Genomic DNA, 19,752 nt, shown 5'->3' with positions numbered 1-19,752 from the left:
TTCCTCAACCACATCCCTCTCCTCTCCTCTCCTCTCCCTCTCCTCAACACATCCCTCTCCTCTCCTCTCCTCTCCCTTTCCTCAATCACATCCCTCTCCTCTCCCTTTCCTCAACCACATCCCTCTCCTCTCCCTTTCCTCAACCACATCCCTCTCCTCTCCCTTTCCTCAACCACATCCCTCTCCTCTCCCTCTCCCTCAACCACATCCCTCTCCTCTCCCTCTCCCTCAACCACATCCCTCTCCTCTCCCTCTCCCTCAACCACATCCCTCTCCTCTCCCTCTCCCTCAACCACATCCCTCTCCTCTCCCTCTCCCTCAACCACATCCCTCTCCTCTCCCTCTCCCTCAACCACATCCCTCTCCTCTCCCTCTCCCTCAACCACATCCCTCTCCTCTCCCTCTCCCTCAACCACATCCCTCTCCTCTCCCTCTCCCTCAACCACATCCCTCTCCTCTCCCTTTCCTCAACTACATTCCTCTCCTCTCCCTCTTCCTCAACCACATCCCCACCTCTCTCCCTCTACCACATCCCTCTCCCTCTCCCACAAGCACGACCACCAGCACATCCCTCTCCCACTACCACAGTGACTATGTGCCACCTTTCCCCACCCTCCCCTCGCAACAGTCACTCCATGCACAGCCCCACGATATACAGGTACACGCACAGCCCCACCACATACAGGTACACGGACAGCCCCACCACATACAGGTACACGCACAGCCCCACCACATACAGGTACACGCACAGCCCCACCACATACAGGTACACGCACAGCCCCACCATATACAGGTACATGCACAGCCCCACCACATACAGGTACACGCACAGCCCCACCACATACAGGTACACGCACAGCCCCACCATATACAGGTACACGCACAGCCCCACCATATACAGGTACACGCACAGCCCCACCACATACAGGTACACGCACAGCCCCACCATATACAGGTACACGCACAGCCCCACCATATACAGGTACACGCACAGCCCCACCACATACAGGTACACGCACAGCCCCACCACATACAGGTACACGCACAGCCCCACCACATACAGGTACACGCACAGCCCCACAATATACAGGTACACGCACAGCCCCACCACACTCCATAAGTTCATGTGGAAATGAATACAATTTTGAGGAAATCAAGAGACAGGAATTACAAAGGTTACACCAATTAGTGCAAGATGCACATTCCAAACAATGACTTTTCACTTCCTATCGTGTAATTAACAAGCTAAAAAGCATCTTGGAAGTGATCAGTGTAAGTGCTCAAAACAAGGAAAACTCACCACGTTTTGCCCTTTCGGAATGTACCCTGAAAAGCACAAAAATAAAAACAAACGTCACATATTTATAGGTGTATAATAATTGTTTACTAAAAACTCAATCACATTGTAATCACAGGGTCAACTAGAACAGTAATCGGTAGGGCGCACACCTCCACCTGGCTTGACCAGTTTCCGTTGTGTATCCCACCGATAAGCCGGATCTGTATCGGGACCTCAAGCAACATCTAATCGGCTTGGTCTCGTCACCTAACCAACTCGTCCACCAAGTTTCGTCACAATCCATCCACAACTTTTTGAGATATCGTGCTCACCGACAAACAGTCGGTGGGTGAAAACATAGACTCTGTCCACCTTCGGTGGTGGAGGTAATTACAACATGGGTGGGGTGGTGGGGGGGGGAGGGAGAGGGTGGTCATTTGACCCACCATGCCGATGCAAAGGCCACAGGTAGTGCAAATTCTAGAGCTTGCACCAAAGCAGCAAATTTGGCCAGGGAACGAGCATACAGTGGCGTTCTCATTTGAAAGACACCCTGGGATCTCCAACGTCCACAACCAAAAATGAGATGGCAGCCAGCTCTGCATCACCATCGACGAACGGCTTGTCACCAGGATGGGAGGTTGCAATTAAATTTGTCCCCCATCACGGTGGAAGAATATTGGACAGCTCAATGGTGAGCACGCTCGGAACAGAGTCATCCTGCCACCCCAAATGCAAGGTCAAGAACACTCACATTGCACAGGTGCACGCGTGACACCTGCAACATGCCGCTTTGTTGCGCAGGTAATTAAAAATGGATCTAATCATATGTGCACCATTTAATACGCAGGTTTGGTGTTAAACTTGTCATGGTGACATTTTGGCTCGCACACAGCCGAACAATTCAGCCATATTGCTAAAGCTCTCGAAGCAATGAACCGGTATGGCACCACTCACACCTTGGTTCATTCTGCCAAACGTGGCGAACCCACCGCATGTTCGATTGAACGGTACAAACCATCTATAAATAATAAATGGCAGTGTACGTGTGTGTGTGTGTGTGTGTGTGTGTGTGTGTGTGTGTGTGTGTGTGTGTGTGTGTGTGTGTGTGTGTGTGTGTGCACACGTCACCTCCATAACTCCAAAACCATGAAACCTCGCGGCCTGAAACTTTGCGTGCATTCTAAAAAAACTCCAAGGAGGTGCATGAATGAAAACTGGGTGTTTGGGTAATTTAAACGCTCCTTTTGAAGATAATTAACAGCTTACCTTCATGATAGCTTTATCTTTGGTCAGCCCAACTTCACCTCGCAGGGGTCTTTGCCACCACATTAATTCGGCCTACTAAAAATGCCTTGCCTTGGAAACACAATATACTCTCATGAACTCAAGTATAAATTCTAAATATGATTTCGGATTTGAGGATCGGATGTCATGGACTCAATAAGTGTCGAAATCTGGAGTGAAATCTGAAAATTTAAAGAAATTACCGATTCTTATAACTAAGCTTATAGCTTATAAGCTTTAAACGAGACTGTGCAACCCTCCTTATCCATACTTACAAGAAGAAAATGTGAAATTGCCAAAGAATTAAAACTTAACTTTTTCTACTGCTTTTCCCAAAGTGCAAATTCATTGAGTGCAACAAAAATAATTAAGCGAGTGAGGGCTCCTGCGGCATGAGCAGTGGGCATGGCGACCATGGCTCGGTTCTCCGTTGCCAGGCAACGACGGGTCCCTTTGCAAGTAGTTATTAATCCCAACTGAGCAACTTCTCTGTGTTTATCAAAACACAACACACCGAACAACTCAAGAACAGCAGAGAATGAAGGTCACAGCAGTCTATGCCAGGGAGAATCCTGTAATAATACTTGATCTTGGTAGCATAAATTATGGAGTGTATGCTCGGAGTCAAGAGTGGTGGTTCGATCCCCGGCTGAGTCGTACGAAAACCTTTAAAAACGATACGTGCTGCTTCCTTGCTGGACGCTCAGCACTTAAAAATCGATAGAGCACGGACAAACGACCATATCTTGGCAACCAATGCACAGTATTGAAAGGCCCAATGGCCCCTCCTGTGTTAAAGTTCGTTGTAAAGGGACAACGATGACGATGATCCTCTCAGGAAACAGAAGATCAGCCAACTCAACACTTCGTAATTACGACAGTGAAAAACGAGCCTGAGGCATCCAACGATCCAAGATGACCTCTCATTCGTATTTCGAATTAATAAACAATATATACATTTAAAAGAATTTCTTTTTGGATAAACAATCGGACAAATCATCAAAAGACTGCCAGACGAGATTGACGACAAGTGACAAATGAAGGGTTTTTTGGATTAAATTTTGATTTGTGGAAACTTTTGCAATTTGAAATAACAATGAAGCCGTAAAATGATCAACTGGAATGATGAGGCGCCACCTTCCTTTCTCCCACAATGAAACCACAATGAAATTGAGCCCGTGCATATTTCAACAATTTGCATTCAAAGCCCAAGCCCATAAGTGAAGACCACCTGAAGCCCACCTCTCGGCCCCACACGTACCTCCACGCTGCACCAGGAAAGTGGCTTGCTGCAGGGGAGGAAAGTCCTTGAGCTTCTGCACGACTTGGATGTGATTCAAACCGCGAAGGGAATCTCGGTTCAACTCGAGCAGCAGGTCGCCAGCACGCAGGCCACGACAACGCTGTCCGTCCTGCACCTGTCGAACTCGCTGCCCTGCCGCTCCGTCCGCGATCGAGAAACCGAACCCGCCGGGGCCCTTGGTTACGTGCACCGTGATGAGCTCGGGCTGAGACGTGATGGCACTTGTCAGTGGATCATTTCCCTGCCAACACGTGACTTCCTTCATAAAAAGACAATTACTGCATTGTTTCCTCATTAAAAACCAACAGCTGGAAGAGAACAAAGACGACATGTCACCCGTACCACAAAGTAAGCCTTACATGTACCTCGCCACGCTCACTGTACTTCGGTGCTGGGACGTACAAGTGCAGGTCACGCCCGACACTCTCACGACCGCCGTTCAAAAGAAGTGGTTCACACGAGATCGCAACAGACTTGACAAGCTGTGTGTTGGGGTCATCTGGGTCAAAGGGCAAGGGGTAACCACGGCAGAGCGCCAACGTAATTTCCTCTCCAATTGGGACGCCCTTGAATATCTCGACGACCTGGGCATGCGTATAGCCCAGCACACACGTGTCATTTACACGCACGATCACGTCTCCTGCAGGCAATGGACAACACATGCAAACATTGACTGTGGAGTCATTGCTGTATTTTTTTATATAATTTTAAATTACAACCTCAGAGCCTTTGACGAAAAAGTTTCATTTGCAGCTCGACATGGAGATCTCCTTCAGAAAGGAGAGTTGCACACAAATATCGCCACCTGAACATAAAAGAGCAGATGCAGTTCCTCTCCAGGGAACAAGCCACAAAAATTCCTTTCCAACAGTTACCCCCATCTTGCACAGGAGAGGGCTTTTATCAGCACGCAAATGAAGAATCGCTGAAGCACCCCTGACCCCAGGGCTCACACGTCGTCAGTGGAACAAGTGCCAGAACACAGGGGCCAGAGCATATGGTAATGGTCAGAAGCTATCCAAGCGAAGCTGCAGATGTTCCCATTGGCAACGAGAATGGCATTCGGTAGAGCGCATACCTCCGCCAGGCTGAACGGTTCATGTTTTGTATACCACTGATAGGACGGATCGACATCCAGACGTGAACCAAAATCTAATCGGCTTGTTCTCGTCACCGAACCAAATAATACAAGTTTTGTCCCTTTACTTGGATCACAAACTAATCCAAAGGAGAGAGGTCTGAGAGTTCGGACTTGAGATGAGAAAGATGTTGTTTTCTGGCTCTCCTGAGGGTAGACACGCACTTGTTCCGAGCTTTGTGGAAGGAACTGAGATTGCCCTCAGTTGGGTTTGCTTTCCATGAGGCAAAGGCAAGTTGTTTCAGGATAACTGCTTCGACACGAGCTTCAGTGAACCACGGGTGGGAGGAAGGGTCGGACAACTGAAGACGAGAGGGGATAAATCTGTGCATGAGGGAGAGCAAGTTTCTTTGAAAGAATTCCCAGGATGAGTTGATGTTGGAGAAAGTAGTGATAGGAGACCGGTCTGTAAGTTTGATGGCTGCTTGGAGACCCTGCCAGTCGGCTTGAGTGAAATGCCAGACTCAACTGCACTGAGGTGGTTCTCTGATAACAGCCAGAGAGATGTCCACCTCGACAAGGACGTGGTCAGAAGAACCGATTGGAGCGGACGAAGAACAGCAGATATTATCAGGGAAATTTGTCAAAATCAGATCCAGAAGAGATGGAGTACAGTTGGTTGAGATCCGGGTAGGGAAGTTGACCGATTGAGTCAGTCCCAATGAGTCGCAGAAAGCTTTTGCTGAGGTGCCATGACAGGTGAGAGAGGTACCCACACCGAGCCAACTGGCATGATGACAATTGAAGTCGCCACATATGAGGAAGAGAGAGTTTGGATGAGAAGATAGAAGTTGGTCCATGTTTTTGGATGGTGAGGTGTAGATGGAGTCATCACTGTTCGGTGGACGGTACAGTACACATATAAACATGAGGTGGGAGTGGAGGGGAAGCCGTAGCCAGAGGTATTCCTGCGGGTGTGGGGGAGTGAGGGCAGTGCATGGAGAGAGAGGAATAGTCTTTGATGAAGAGAGTAACACCTCCACCAGGGCGAGGCTCAGGTCTGTCATACCGGAGGAGGGAGTAACCAGGGAGAGATACTTGGGAGTCAGACACGTCTTGGGGGAGGAAAGTTTCTGTTAGGTAGATTATGTCTGGTTTGTCAGTGGCAACCTGTATGGAAAGATCTGTCAGGTTTGAGTGAAGGCCCCGGATATTTGAGGTCCACACTGTTAATGAAGAGGGAGGGGAAGAGGCTTTGGGTGTAGGGGGGGGGGTGGAGGGGAGGGAGAGTGTAGGACAAAGGAGGAGGGGGGGAGGTAAGGAGAGTTGTTGAAAGAGTGTGGGGGAATGCAGAATAGATAGGGGAGGGGGCGTAGATGAGGAGGAGAAAATGCTCTGTGGTGCTGGGCTGAGGTACAGTGGGGGGTAATAAGAGAGGGGGCAGAAGGCAGTTGATGATTTGAGGAGGTAGAGTGATGAGATGGAGGAGAGAGGACAAGGGAAGGAGGCAGCTTTGTGGATGGTGAGAGAGGGGGGCGAATGATGAAAGAGGGGGTGAATGGTGGGAGAAGGGTGAGGGGGGAGTTTTAGAGAAAGGCGAGAGGGAAGCTTGGAGGGGAAAGAGTGTGATGGTTGCTTTGAGAGGGAGGGGTGAGAGGGGTGAATTGGCACTGAAGTTGGAAAAAAAGGATAATTGATGGAAAGCGAACATTCATAGCAAACTGGGTTTTTTTTTCAATTTCTAATTCAGACATGTGACTCTCCATCCTCCAAATCCTGGAGGCGTCTAAACAAATCTGTTTCTGGTGTATGTTCCCCCTCCATCCCTCCGTTACCTCAAATGGCCGCACTGCTGATACCGCACGTGAAAAGGCTGAATGCCTAAACTCGGTGTTTGCATCGAAGTATTGTGTACAAAACCCATCGCTTTCTGTACGCACCTTACCCAGTCGCAACCAACTGTCGCTGGACTCTGTGTCCTTTTCTCCTGACAAGGTGGAGAACTTGCTGTCAAACCTCGACTCAGATTCTGCAACTGGTTCAGACGGCATCAGCCCACGTGTCCTAAAAACCTGCTCCTCTGCTCTTGCTCACCCTCTCTTTGTTATATTAACCCTCTCATTTGCTCAAGGTCATCTGCCATCTGCTTGGAAATCAGCAAACATCACTGCCCTGCACAAAAAGGTGCAAAAACAGATCCCTGCAACTACAGACCAATCAGCCTTTTCCCAATCATCAGCAAGGTTATGGAATCCATCATCGCTTCAGACATTAAATCCTTCTTCTTCTCCAATCATCAATTTGGTTTCAGCGAGGTCACTCTACCCTGGATATGCTGCTTCTGTTCTCCCAACAATGGATGGAGGTACTCGATGCCAGACGTGAAATCAGAGCCATATCCCCACATATATCACGTGCTTTTGACACGGTCTGGCACCCTGCCCTGCTCACCAAACTCCCTTCCCATGGTATCCAAGGCCATCTCCACTCATGGCTCGCAGACTTCCTCTCCTGTCGCAGTCACCGTGTGGCCCTAAACGGAGTTCGCTCATCCCCTTTTCCTGTGCAGGCTGGAGTTCCTCAAGGTCACGTTCTGGGCCCTGTTCTTTTTCTGGTTTTCATCAATGATCTCTCCGACCCTGGAAAATCCTCTATCTCTTTGCTGATGACTCCACCCTTTGCTGTACCATCTGTCATATCTGCAAGCAGCAGTTTCTTCGCTCACTGAAGATCTGGATAAAAATCACAAACTGGTCCAACACGTGGAACATGTCTTTCAATCCGTACAAATGTCACACGCTCACCATGTATCTCCGAAAGGAGCGTTTGGAACCCCACCCACCCCAATATATTTTCTCAACAATCCTCCGGAAGAAGTCCTTCAAGATTCTGGGTCTCACTATCTGCCATGATCTTTCCTGGGATAGACACATTTCCAACCTGACCTCCAAAGCCAGTCGGCGACTGGGAATCCTCCGCCGTGCAAAGTCCTTCCTCGGCCCACCTGAGCTCCTGACCACAAACAAAGCTTTCGTCCACAGCCTGATAGAGTACTGCTCTCCCCTCTGGGCTGGTGCTCCTGCCTCCCACCTTTCTCGCCTTCACGTTGTGGAAACCAAGGCATTTCGGTTCATTGGCATCTCCTGCGGTAAAGTTGAGTCTTTGGGCCTCTCACTCTCTCACCACAGGCAAGTAGTTAGTCTTTCTGTCTTCTACCATCTCCTCCGTTCTCACCCTCCCTGCTCTGTCTGCGATTTGTCCCCACCATATTTCTACAGGGCACTCAAGGTCTGCGAACAACCCCCCCCCCCTTCTGGTAAAACTACCAAAATCACGAATCACTGCTCACCTTCACTCTTTCATTCCTCTTTTTTTCCCCACCTTTGGAATAAACTCCCTCACTCTGTTCAATCCCATTATTTCCTCCAGGTCTTCAAAACAGCTGTTCACCACCACCTCTTATCATCCCCCATCCGAAACCACAATCTTTTCCACCCCCGTTTATCCACCCCAAATCCACCACCTTCAAATTCCCTGCTTTCCTTCCTGAAAGTCCCTGTATTGTCCATCTTGTTTACCTCGTGTTCCCCGCCCCATCTCTCAACCTTCCACAGATCTTCTATGTCTCTGTTCCCCACCGTTTTGTCCTTCCCTCTCCCACCCCTCATCTCCCCCTTGTTGTGCATTGTGTGTTAGCTCTCATGTGAGCCTCGACAATGAATACAAAAAAAAATAAACTCATCCACAACGTTTTGAACTTCAGTGCTATATATCACTTTGGCTCCATCTCCATGGTGAATAATCACTTGAAATTTTTTTTTTTTAATTCTCATTTCCAGATCCGGATCTTCACCAAAATCTAATAAATTTGTCCTTGGCAGACACCAAACCTTTCGACTTAGTTTCGTCCGAATCTGTCGATGACTTTTTATGATATTGTTCCACATATCGTTTTTGCCACTATCTCTCAATGGTGAACAATCACTTTCAAAATTCTCATATCGATTCGTATCTTCACCAAAATCGAATCAATTAGTCCTTGTTCCACTCCCAAGCTGACCACCAAGTTTCGTTTGAATCTGTCTGCAATTTTTTGAGATATACTGCTCACAGACAAACACACAGACAGCCAGACAAACAAACAGGGGTGAAAGCATGACCTCGGTCCACCTTTGGCAGCAGAAGTAACTAAACATTTCGGTGCTCATCTGTGCTGGCAGGAGACCTTACAGTTTGTATTTCTTAACACAAGATCAATGAACAGCACGGATGTCATTGCGAGTAAAGATAAGGTAGGTAATGGACCTGTCTCCATGAGCCCCTCGGCAGCTGCAGGACCTCCTGTGATTAGACTCTTAATCTGCAGGAACTCCTCGGGTTCATCTCCTCCAATGATGGTGAAACCGAAGCCACGCTGCCCCTTACGCAGATGAGAGTACAGGAAGGAACCATGCAGCTCGTCGGTCTCTCGTGTAAAGAATAAGGTATCTGCACACGTGGGCACACACAAGCACGCACACACACACAGCTTCACCTAAGCAGGTCTCCAAACATTCCCAACACTTCCTCGTGGCCATCCCTTGCCATTGGTTGCTGCCGTGCAAACTCGGTTTTTTGATGCAACATCAACATGAATGAAAATTTATACATGCACCCCCACATCCCACGCCCAGAGAACACAGAGTGATGATTATCATAATGATCATCAACGCACCATACTCTTACAGAGTGCACGTGCAAGGGTTACGCTGGGTGTTTTGCGGTTTCCTTCCCAGCAGTCATGGCAGGAATTTGGAATCTGGCCAAAGTGCCGGTGATAACTCGACAACGCGTCACAGGACATCATGCGATCTACAACGTCCACCAACTAACGTTGGCATAGTTTCAGCCGGGACGCCCAGTTTAATGTCCATCCGAGGGACGGCACACACATCGATGTGAAACACCAGGATGACATTTTGTATCTGGGTCCACTAGGACCGTAGTCCACCAGTTTGTAGCACCAGGATTAGATTTGAACCCAGGTTAGACAGCTTAAAGGCGAGTGTGCATACCTCCAGGCCATCCTGCCAACTCCGAAATGGTTGTCGTTGTGATAATCATATTTTGACAATAATAACCCACACGACTTTGACTGAAAGTGCAACTACACTCACGTGCAAACACAGCAACCAGTATGCACAAAAGGAACAATTTATCTCAGAAGTGTCTCTCAAGTTCTCTAAACACTCACTGGACTTCACAAAATGTGCAACAAATAGCAAAGTCTACGAAGGATTCATTTTGTGCGACACACGTTGCTCAAGATAACCTTGCAAGGTACACACCTGGTTTGTTCTGCCACCTCTTGGCTTCACTCACGGGATTCTCATACTGCGTCCGCTTGTTAATGTGACTGCAGCGAACACGCCGTACAGGGATTGGAATGCACAGCTTTGTAGATTCATACAACAACCAAATTCAAAGACTGGGATGCAATTATTGAAAACAAAACCAAGGTACCAACAAAGGAATAAATGTGAAGAAGCTACAGCTCAGAATTATGAAAACGTTACCTACAACAGTAAAAGAGCCCATGTGTCAGTGTGTGTTCCAGTCTGCTCCATAACTCCAAAACCATGAAACTTAGTGGCCTGGAACTTTGCGTGCATACTAAGGGAACTCCAATGGAGTGGAACAATGAAAACTGAGTATTTCAGTAATTTTTTAGATTTACTATTAAACATTAAGTATTCAGGTGAGTATCAAACACCCCTTTCAGAGATAATTAAGTGGGGTGGTCATCATGAAAAAAATAAGTAAATAAAAAAACCTTACTAAGATGGTGGTGCACCATCTTTGTTAGCCCACTGTCACCTTGCAAAGGTATTAAGGCACCATTTTGTTCCAGGATGCTCAAAAAAGGCTCGACTTGAAACAAGCCACAACAGGTTCTCTCTGATAAAGCGCTCAAAATCTAATTTTTTTTTTTTCCACTTTCCTCATTCATATCATCGAATGCCTGATCTTCATACCTCCGGATCGCTGTATACATCGCTTTTGTAAGTGCTATAGTTTTCAAATCAGGAGCTTGGAGTGATTTTATGCATGAAATGATGCAATTTTTCCATGATGGACTCTCAATGGACCAATTCAAGGAGACGTATATAATTGAAATCTGTCTGGATGCGACTATTCGAGTTTGTGGGCGAAATAATTGTTGAAATCTGCAGTGAAATCTGAAAATTTAAAGAAATTATTAATTGTTATAACGAAGCGTATATACTTTAAGCAAGGCTTTGGTCCATATTAACACAAGAAAATGTGAAATTGCCAAAATAATTAAACATAACTTTTTCTTCTGTTTGGACAATTATAATGAGTGAAAAAAAAGATTAGGGAATGGCGCCTGAAGTGTGACTTCATTGGGAGGAATGAAAATAATTAGGCAGTGGGATCTCCGCAAAGGCTGCTGTGGCGCGAGCAGTGGGCATGGTGACCGTGGCTGGGTTCTCCATGGGGAGGTCCCCAGAGTTAGGAATGCAAAATAAATTAAATTAAAGATCAAATTAAAAGACTGATCAACATAACGGGAGCATGAGAATGATTAAAGCAACGGGACAAGTGAACGAGGAGTTCAAGAGAGAATTGGAAAATGTTTTCAGTAATGTAATGCTTGAGGAAAAAAAGAAGAAAGCAATGGTGACTCTCTTTCGGTTCTTCAAAAAGGTTGAGAGGCCTTGAGCTGATGAACCTACAGCATCACATCCTCAACAACACCCACTCCATCAACAAGCAGAAGCCAGCATGTCCTCTCATAGAGTTGTCAGACATGAAGGAAGGGGCAGATAACCCTGACCCTTCGTTGAATTAATCAACACCATACATCCCCACACCACGGAACCAAGGCCACCAAGTTTGCACACTCACTCTAAACTGTCTAGCCTGGGTTTAAATCTCAACCCAGCTATAAATTGTCATCCCGGTGTTTCACAGGCAGCGTGATTAATTAATGTGCGTGCCATCACTCAGATGGACGGTAAACTGGGCATCACATCTGCGGGAATTAGTTGGTGGACATTAACGATACCTCCACGGTGACCTTCACAAAGAGTAAGGGAACTATCCCCAGCATCCAGGCCAAATCCCAGATTCCTGCTCTAACCGACAGAGGTACTGCATAAGCAGCACTGACACAAATTCAGTCATGTGTATATATCTCTCTATCTCTTCCATCCTCCCTCCTCTCTCTTTCTCCCCCCTCCATCCTCCCTCTCTCTCCCCCCTCTATCCTCCTATCTCCCCTCCATCCTTCCTCCTCCCCTCCTCCTCTCCCCTCCATCCTTCCTCCTCCCCCCTCTATCTCTCCCCTCCCTCCTCTCTCTCCCCTCCCTCCTCTCTCCCATCCTCCTCTCCCCCCCCACCACTCCTTAATATTCCCATCAGTGAAGTGAAGGGTTGTATTTGCGAGTTTTTAAATCATTTATGCACACGGCATCAGCGTCATGTTGCATTTCGGGTCGGAGTTGCTCCTTTTGTTTAATAAGAAGAAAACTGGATATAAAATGAAAATAACACGTGAAAGAATCACGTCTCACGAGTAAAAATGAGGTGCTCCATCTTCGTCATGTGCTGATGTGGAAAACTGCGATTGGGTTGATGCTGAATTTACATGCAAATAAAACTGATCATCTCAGGATAATCCTAATCAAGTTACGATTACAAAGGATGTCCATGCCGTGAAAGGATGGCACAAAAATACTTCCTTACTCGACATAGTAAGTTCCATATTCAGGATCGTCGATCCTTTCCCAACCGTATGGCAATTCTGTGGAATACAAATGATTAAGGTGCAGTTAATGGTCCACAAAACTTCACTGTTAAATACAACAACATCTTGCCATGGCAGGTGGTGGTGGTGGTGGTGGTATACTATAGCACAAGCACAATGGTATCATTATTAACCCACGGCATCGAGGGACATATCCATCTGCTCATTTTGAGTGCAAAGCTAATATAAATGCGGAACTGTACCGCGGCACTCACTCGGAACCTCTCGGGTCCTTTGCAACATCACAATCTTCATATTCACCAGCCCTCCCACCTTTCACAATCTCTTCCTCATCACTTCGTGTTCTGTGCCTTACACCGCCAGGCTTCATCAGCCCTCGCAACCTTCCCAACCTTTGCCATTTCCCATCTGCCTTAACCGACACCCCCATTCCACACCCCCTTACCTTGCTGCTACTCTCAATTCCTACGCCATCTCTCTACCATACTGCAAGGTCACCTCATAAACCAAGCCCTTAGAAGAACTCGATCGCTTCCCCGCTCACCTCCTTCCTCACATTCCTCAACAGCCTTCAGGTGAGACTTCAGCCGAGGATCCAGCCAGGTTGTGGTCTTCGTATTGTGACTGAGGATAAAGCAAAAGCAGAGATCACAGTAGTTTGACTTTGGTTGAGTGTCTCCACACAAGTAATATTAGTCTAGTCACTCTGCCCAAAAATAACTACTCATTGAAAACATGGCAGTGTGGTAAATGTACAGACACACCAACAACAAAAATTCACTAATAAGTTATATAAAATGCCAAAGCAACTAGAACGGCACTCGGTAGAGCACATAGCTCCGCTAGGTGAACAGTTTAAGTTTTGTATCAAACCGATAGGCTGAATCTGCATCCACACCCGAACCAAAATCCCATCCGCCGGTTATGGTCACCAAGCCAACTGGTCCACCAAGTTTTATCATAATCCATCCACAACCTTTTGAAATATCATTTTTGGCCCAATCTCTCAATTGTGAAGAAATACTTTTAAAAAAATTTAGTATCCGGATCCAGATCTTCACCAAAATCGAATCATTTAGTCGTCATCACACACCCAACCTCCCCACCAACTTTGAGATATCCTGCTCACAGATAAACAGACAAACAGGGGTGAAAACATATCCTCCATCCACCCTTGATAATAGTACAGAAAGAACAATAATCAGGTTTTTTTTTTTTTTTCTTTCCTCCAATCCAATGTGCAGTCATGAATTTATCATCAACTTGCATTACACATCATATACTAACCAATAATTACCCTTCAACTTGATCCGATTTCACACCAGAGGCTTGTTGGGTCATCGAGGCAATTTTACACAAGGAAAAATCATAATGTGAAGCAAGGTTGAACAACAGTCGAGGAATTCAGGCCAAAAACCCAAATTTTTGTGGAAAGAAATCAACTACATCCTCAATGTGAACAAGCACGACAAAAAATAAATAATGAGAACAAGACTCAATAGCGTCATAGAGCATCAGCTCCGAGTCTGTGGGGGGGGGGGGGTCAGTGGTTAAATCCTGACCCCGAGTCGAGTCAACCAAAGATTTTAAAAATTGGATGCACCGCTTCCTCACTTGACACTCAGCATTTAGAGGATAGAGCACAGACAAACCCCACAAGATGGCAACGATGGTAAGCAGGATGTTTCTCCTCAATTGCCACAGAGTCCCGACAAAGATGGCATCACCGGTACCCAGAGTGCCTCGTAAATTACGCCACTTCTCTGAAACTCAACGGTGGTGTTTGTCTGGTCAATTACAGTGTTGCCTCATGCATTTGTCTGCATGTGTGTATGTGATTTGTGTTACACTCCAACACAAGCCTCGACCCCATAAAGAAAGTCGAACGGCACTCTTCAACGTCGCGACGTTCACCGATATATGCTTCCGCACACATGACATCATAATACATCCTTGTTCCAAGTTCGATAAAAATCCCTTTCAGCTGTTCTCAGGTAGCACACTTTCACCTGATATGATCTCTGACCTTTGACCTCTTGATGCTAAAATCTAATCAGTTCATCTTTGCATCATCTAACATATAAAGCTCATTCTCACCATTGACTGACCGACTCACTGACTGAATGATATTAAAGCAAGGTACCTAACGGGTGACGTCGAAAGCTGAAATTTTGCATGCCGACGGACATCGAAGCCGATACACAAGGAAAAAAACAAAAAGGAACCACAGAACCATCACAAACCATTCGTCAATTAATATAAATGAATGAAAAAAAAATTAAGAAAAACAAATGCAGGTGAGTGACCCGAGACAATGGGGAAGCACAGTTCGTTATTGCTTACAATGTGTAAACATACCCTCTGTTCGTAATGTCTCTACTTATACCAAGTTTGGTCAAATCCCATCACTGGTTCACAAGTTAGCATGGCAACAATTTTTTACCAAATGGAACCTCTGACCTTTGGCCTCAGATCAGGTCAGGTATGGAAGCACATGCAAGAGCAGCGTTTCACCGTGTCCACTTTCAGCCGGTACTCCAGGAGCTTCCGTCTGGCCATCCCCAGGCAGATGCTGTGACCCATCCCCATCTCTATGAGATGCCAATCAACCTGCTGAAACTACGAGGAACGTGGTTGGAATCCTATACTCAGAGGCTCCCTCGCTGAGAGAATTTGGTGAGCAGGGTCAGCATCAGGAAAACGAGCCACATGTCCATGCAGCCACAGCTGACGCTCAAGGACTATAGAGGTAACAAATCTCATCTGAGTCTTTCTCAGAAAACACTCAGACAAAAGTCTGAGCAGCGACAGCCAAGGAATCTCCAAAGAGACCGGGCACCGAAAAAGTTAAGTGTCTGTCTCAGATCCTTGGTCAAAGTCCAAGACGCATATCCATAGAGCAAGACGAGAAGCACGAAGGACTTCAAGACTCGGACTTTCGTCCTCCTACAGAGGTACTGACAGCGCCACACCATGATACAGTGAATTGACTCCCCGGGCCCAACCCAGACATATATCAACATCTGGAGCACAACATGTGGAGACATGAATATCACTGCCAAGGGAAGTGAATCTCTGACCTCACCACAAGCAGGTACAGATAAGATAGCAGCATCCAAGATGTCATTGAAAGCCTGGATCTCAGATTTGCCCGAGGAGACCCATAAACCAGTGACCCAGACTCCTCTTTCAGCGCCTCCATCAGGATATTCAGTCTCCGCAAAATTACAGTCAGAGATCTTGACATTCCCAAATGATGCACCGCAGCTTGATCTCTCCAACATCCTCCCCAGAATCCAGTCCATACAAGCAGTGAAAAGTGTGGGGGCCAGTACACACACTGACAAACTCCAGTAACAACTGGAAATAAGTCGGAGATGGAACCACCACATCTCACTGCACTCGCAGTATCAGAGTATAGTTCAGACATCAGATTGACCAGTTTTGGTGGCACCCCACGAAGACCAAGAATCCTCCAGAGGGCATCCCGATTCACTGAATTGAACGCTTAGCGGAGATCAACACAGGCTGCAAGCATCCCCTGCTGAAACGCTCGTCTGCGTTTGGTGAGGACCCGAAGAGCAAGGATACGGTCAATCGTTGACCTCTTTGGTGTAAAGTCAGACTTCTCTGGGCTCTGGTGCTCAAGCAGATGGTGGCGAACACGATCAAGAATTATCCGAGCAAAGACCTTGCTCAGCACTTAGAGCACTGTCACCCCTCGGTAGTTATTCCAGTACTGGCAATCACTCTTCCATTTCCAGAGAGGAACAACAAGGCCCCTCTTCCAATCAGTTGCGATGATGTTTGTGCTTCAAATAGAGTACAGAACTGCATACAATGACAAGTACGGCATTTCCACCAACAATTGTGCCACAAATCCCAGGAGCTTACCCCTTTTCAAATGGTTCACTGCAGCCTGTGTTTCCACAAACAAAGGCAGTTCACAGTTGATTTGAGGGTCGGCAACAGGGATAGCAACACCCCTGACATCCAACACAACAGATGGTGGGTCAGCCTGGCACAGCCACTCAAAGTAACTGGCCGAGCAGGCCTTCACTTCACACTCCTGTCAAGAGCTCACCACCCTCCGTTCTAACTGCAGTACACAGAGTTTGGAGGAATGCAATGTATGTATTCCTCTGCAAGCAGGATGAGAATCACTTGACCACAGGTGATGCTCCACCTCTTCAGATTCCTCGCACATTGGCCTTCTTTGTCCACCCTCAGGGAACGTAGAGCTTTTCTTCCAGAACGTTCAGCTTGCTGACCGGCTCAGTTCTGCCATTAAGCCTGACCCTGCAACTATGGTCAATGGTATCCAGTGTCTCTTGGGAGACAAAGTTCTTTTTCACCTGGTGGTGTGTTCCAAGACATCCACCGGAAACATCAAGGATGGTAGTCTTGAAGGCACTCCACAACTCTTCAGGATTCCACACACCACCCAAACCCCACTCAGCCTGTTCACAAACTTGTCAGCAACCCTCTTATCTCTGAGCTTGTCAACATCCAGCCTCAGCTCGGATGGTGCCATTCTCCTGGATTTAAGCCTCAAATTCAATCAAGGAACTTTGTGCTATTCTGGTTCACAGTTACAGATCCATAGGGATGCTTATGAGGCATGTGTTTGTCCCCATTAGTTCCAGTAAAAGCATTGAAATCCACAAAGATGAGAAGAGTGTCTCACCTCAGGCACTGATCAACCACAGACGTGAATGCGGCATAGAATGTGTCCTTCAGTGAGATCACTCGCCTCAGTTGGAGCATATATAGAGACCAGGGAAATGACACCCAGAGAGTGACGAATCCAGTTTCATAATACACTCGTTGACCGGTGTTTCCTCATTTGTCATGTGTCAGCTTATCGGACACAGCTGCAGCAACTCCTTGGGCATGGTAACCATCAGAGCGACCAAACCAGTTGTTGGTGTAACCATCCGCCATGATCTAACAACGATCCGGTCCCTGAACTTCAGTGCTGCAATACCGATGTATAAACGCTGGAGCTCAGATGATAGCAGAGACAGGTGATCATCCTCTCTCAGGGATCGGACATTCCAGGCACCCACGCAAAGGGACCGCCTCAAGTCAACCCGAGGAAACACTGCCGTCTGGTGGACGACACAACACCACCACAACACGACACCGCACGTTTTCCCCGTGGTTTTTCTCCTCTAATCAGAGAACCGGGGTGTCGAAGGTTTTGCCCCAATCCCGTCATCCGGTGAGCTGCCCTGCGAAAGGTAGCTGCACAGGAGGTACTCCCACGGAGTGTGTTTTACTTACTTTAATGTGTCCTTTGTATACGTTGCGGAATAAAGTGTTTTATGGTGGCCGGAGAGCAAATCCAGCTTCCATCTTCCTTGAAAGAGGTACCCAACTGCAGGAGGATATCCGCAGACATAGTTAGGCACCAGATATGGATATCTGTTGGCTTGCAAGGAGCTCCTCTGCCCTTTGACAAGTTTTGTTTTTAATCCTGCAACGTGTCCACAATACATACACTCTCCCCATTGGGAAACCTGGTGGGGGAGACTGTTTAGTCGCCGACAACCTGACCATGAAACAGGTTAGTACAGGTTTACATGGTACCTGAATAGCAAGTCACAGATTTGATCTGGCCTGATGTGACAACCTGACCTTTGACCTCTTGACCCCATCATCTAATCAGTTTTTGTGTGCATTATACATCATTGTACCATGTTTGACTTTTATCTCTGCAGCCATTCTTAAGTGATCGCGGAAACAAAAACCTCTCACGGACTCTGACTTTTGACCTCTTGATGCCGACGTCCATTCAGTTTATCTTTGCATCATGATGTCTACGAACACCAAGTTTGGTCAAAATCCAATCACTGGTTCACAAGTTAGCACGGTAACAGAATTTTTACCAAACGGGACCTCTGACTTCTTGTCCCTATTATCGAATCAGTTAATCTTTGCATCAGTATACATACTTGTACCAAGCTTGACTTGGATCCTTTCAGCCATTTTAAAGTTATCACAGTAATGAAAACCTATCATGGACGGACGGACAGACACACACGCATGAACGGACGGGCGGACGGAAAACCTTTAACCATAATGCCTCCGGCGACTTCATTGGCGGGGGAATTAACAAACAAAGAAACTGAACATTCTCAAACAAGCAGGACCTTCTCCGTGGACTTATCTCAGCAGGCATTTGACGCGGTTTAGCATCCTGCTTTGCTTGTCCAGCTCGCTGCCTATGGCTGCCTTCATACCTGGCTTTTTGACTTCCTCCACTCATATAGTCAACACATCACACACAATGTAACTCTCTCCCCTCCATTCCCTGATGTAGTTACTCAAAGCAGTGTCTTGGGTCCCATCTTAGTCATAATCTACATAAACAACCTCTCCGATGCACTGAAAAACCCTCTACCTCTTTGTAGACATCTCCACATTGTGGTGTACAGTACCTCAATCCAAGTGATAGGCAGAGGAGCAGCTGCATCATTCATTGTTGATCTGAAATTCATAAGATATTAGTCAGCTGTTAAATGAAACAGGTCATTTATTTCTTTAAAATCCAGACCAACTCTGTCGCTGAAAAATTGCCATAGTGAGCCACCAGATGGGTTCAATCTCTTGAACAGCAAGGCTCGACATCTTCTGGGGGTGACCATATTGTAAAACTGGCTTCCAAAGCTGGCCACACATTAAAAAGCTTCCGTTGTTTGAATAATTCCTTGAAAGATCCAAATTTCCTGGATGATGTGGAATCCAAAGCTCAAGATATTATCGACATCTTCCTCAACCAGGCTAAAGCACAAGCTCTCATATTGTAAGCAGGTCAGTGGCCTCAATTTTCAACAACCGCGGCTTTCCAACCCTCCTCCCAACCACACTCCAGCTTTCAGGATACATGTGTTCTTCCAGTTGTCCCCTCCTGTCTCACTCAAAATCTAGGATTACTGCCCACCTCTCTCTAATTCCTCATATCACTCATTTGTGGAACTACCTTGGGAAGGTTGTCCAATTGAACTCTTCCCTTGAAGACTACTGCAAGC

The 19,752-nt window shown here is 46.8% G+C and overlaps 1 protein-coding gene across 3 annotated transcripts in view; it reads right to left on the bottom strand.

The window, feature by feature from the left end:
- Positions 1 to 19,752, bottom strand: part of LOC147008779 (membrane-associated guanylate kinase, WW and PDZ domain-containing protein 3-like) — a 106,880-nt gene that overhangs the window by 26,760 nt on the left and 60,368 nt on the right. Inside the window, exons 6-12 of one of the 3 annotated variants that reach the window (XM_085863855.1) lie at positions 13,263 to 13,342; positions 12,697 to 12,754; positions 10,275 to 10,342; positions 9,253 to 9,435; positions 4,235 to 4,509; positions 3,828 to 4,128; positions 1,301 to 1,326 (exon numbers count right to left, since the gene is read on the bottom strand). In XM_085863855.1, the coding sequence (XP_085719981.1) occupies positions 1,301 to 1,326; positions 3,828 to 4,128; positions 4,235 to 4,509; positions 9,253 to 9,435; positions 10,275 to 10,342; positions 12,697 to 12,754; positions 13,263 to 13,342 (991 nt within the window). The remainder of the gene's footprint in view (positions 1 to 1,300; positions 1,327 to 3,827; positions 4,129 to 4,234; positions 4,510 to 9,252; positions 9,436 to 10,274; positions 10,343 to 12,696; positions 12,755 to 13,262; positions 13,343 to 19,752) is intronic. The other 2 variants (XM_085863857.1, XM_085863856.1) reach the window with 2 other exon arrangements.

This window comes from Eptatretus burgeri, chromosome 18 (genome assembly GCF_056783735.1).
Source record: "Eptatretus burgeri isolate ZD-2024b chromosome 18, Ebu_testis_v1, whole genome shotgun sequence".
Lineage (NCBI taxonomy): Eukaryota > Metazoa > Chordata > Myxini > Myxiniformes > Myxinidae > Eptatretus > Eptatretus burgeri.
This window is presented reverse-complemented; position numbering and strand designations above follow the sequence as displayed.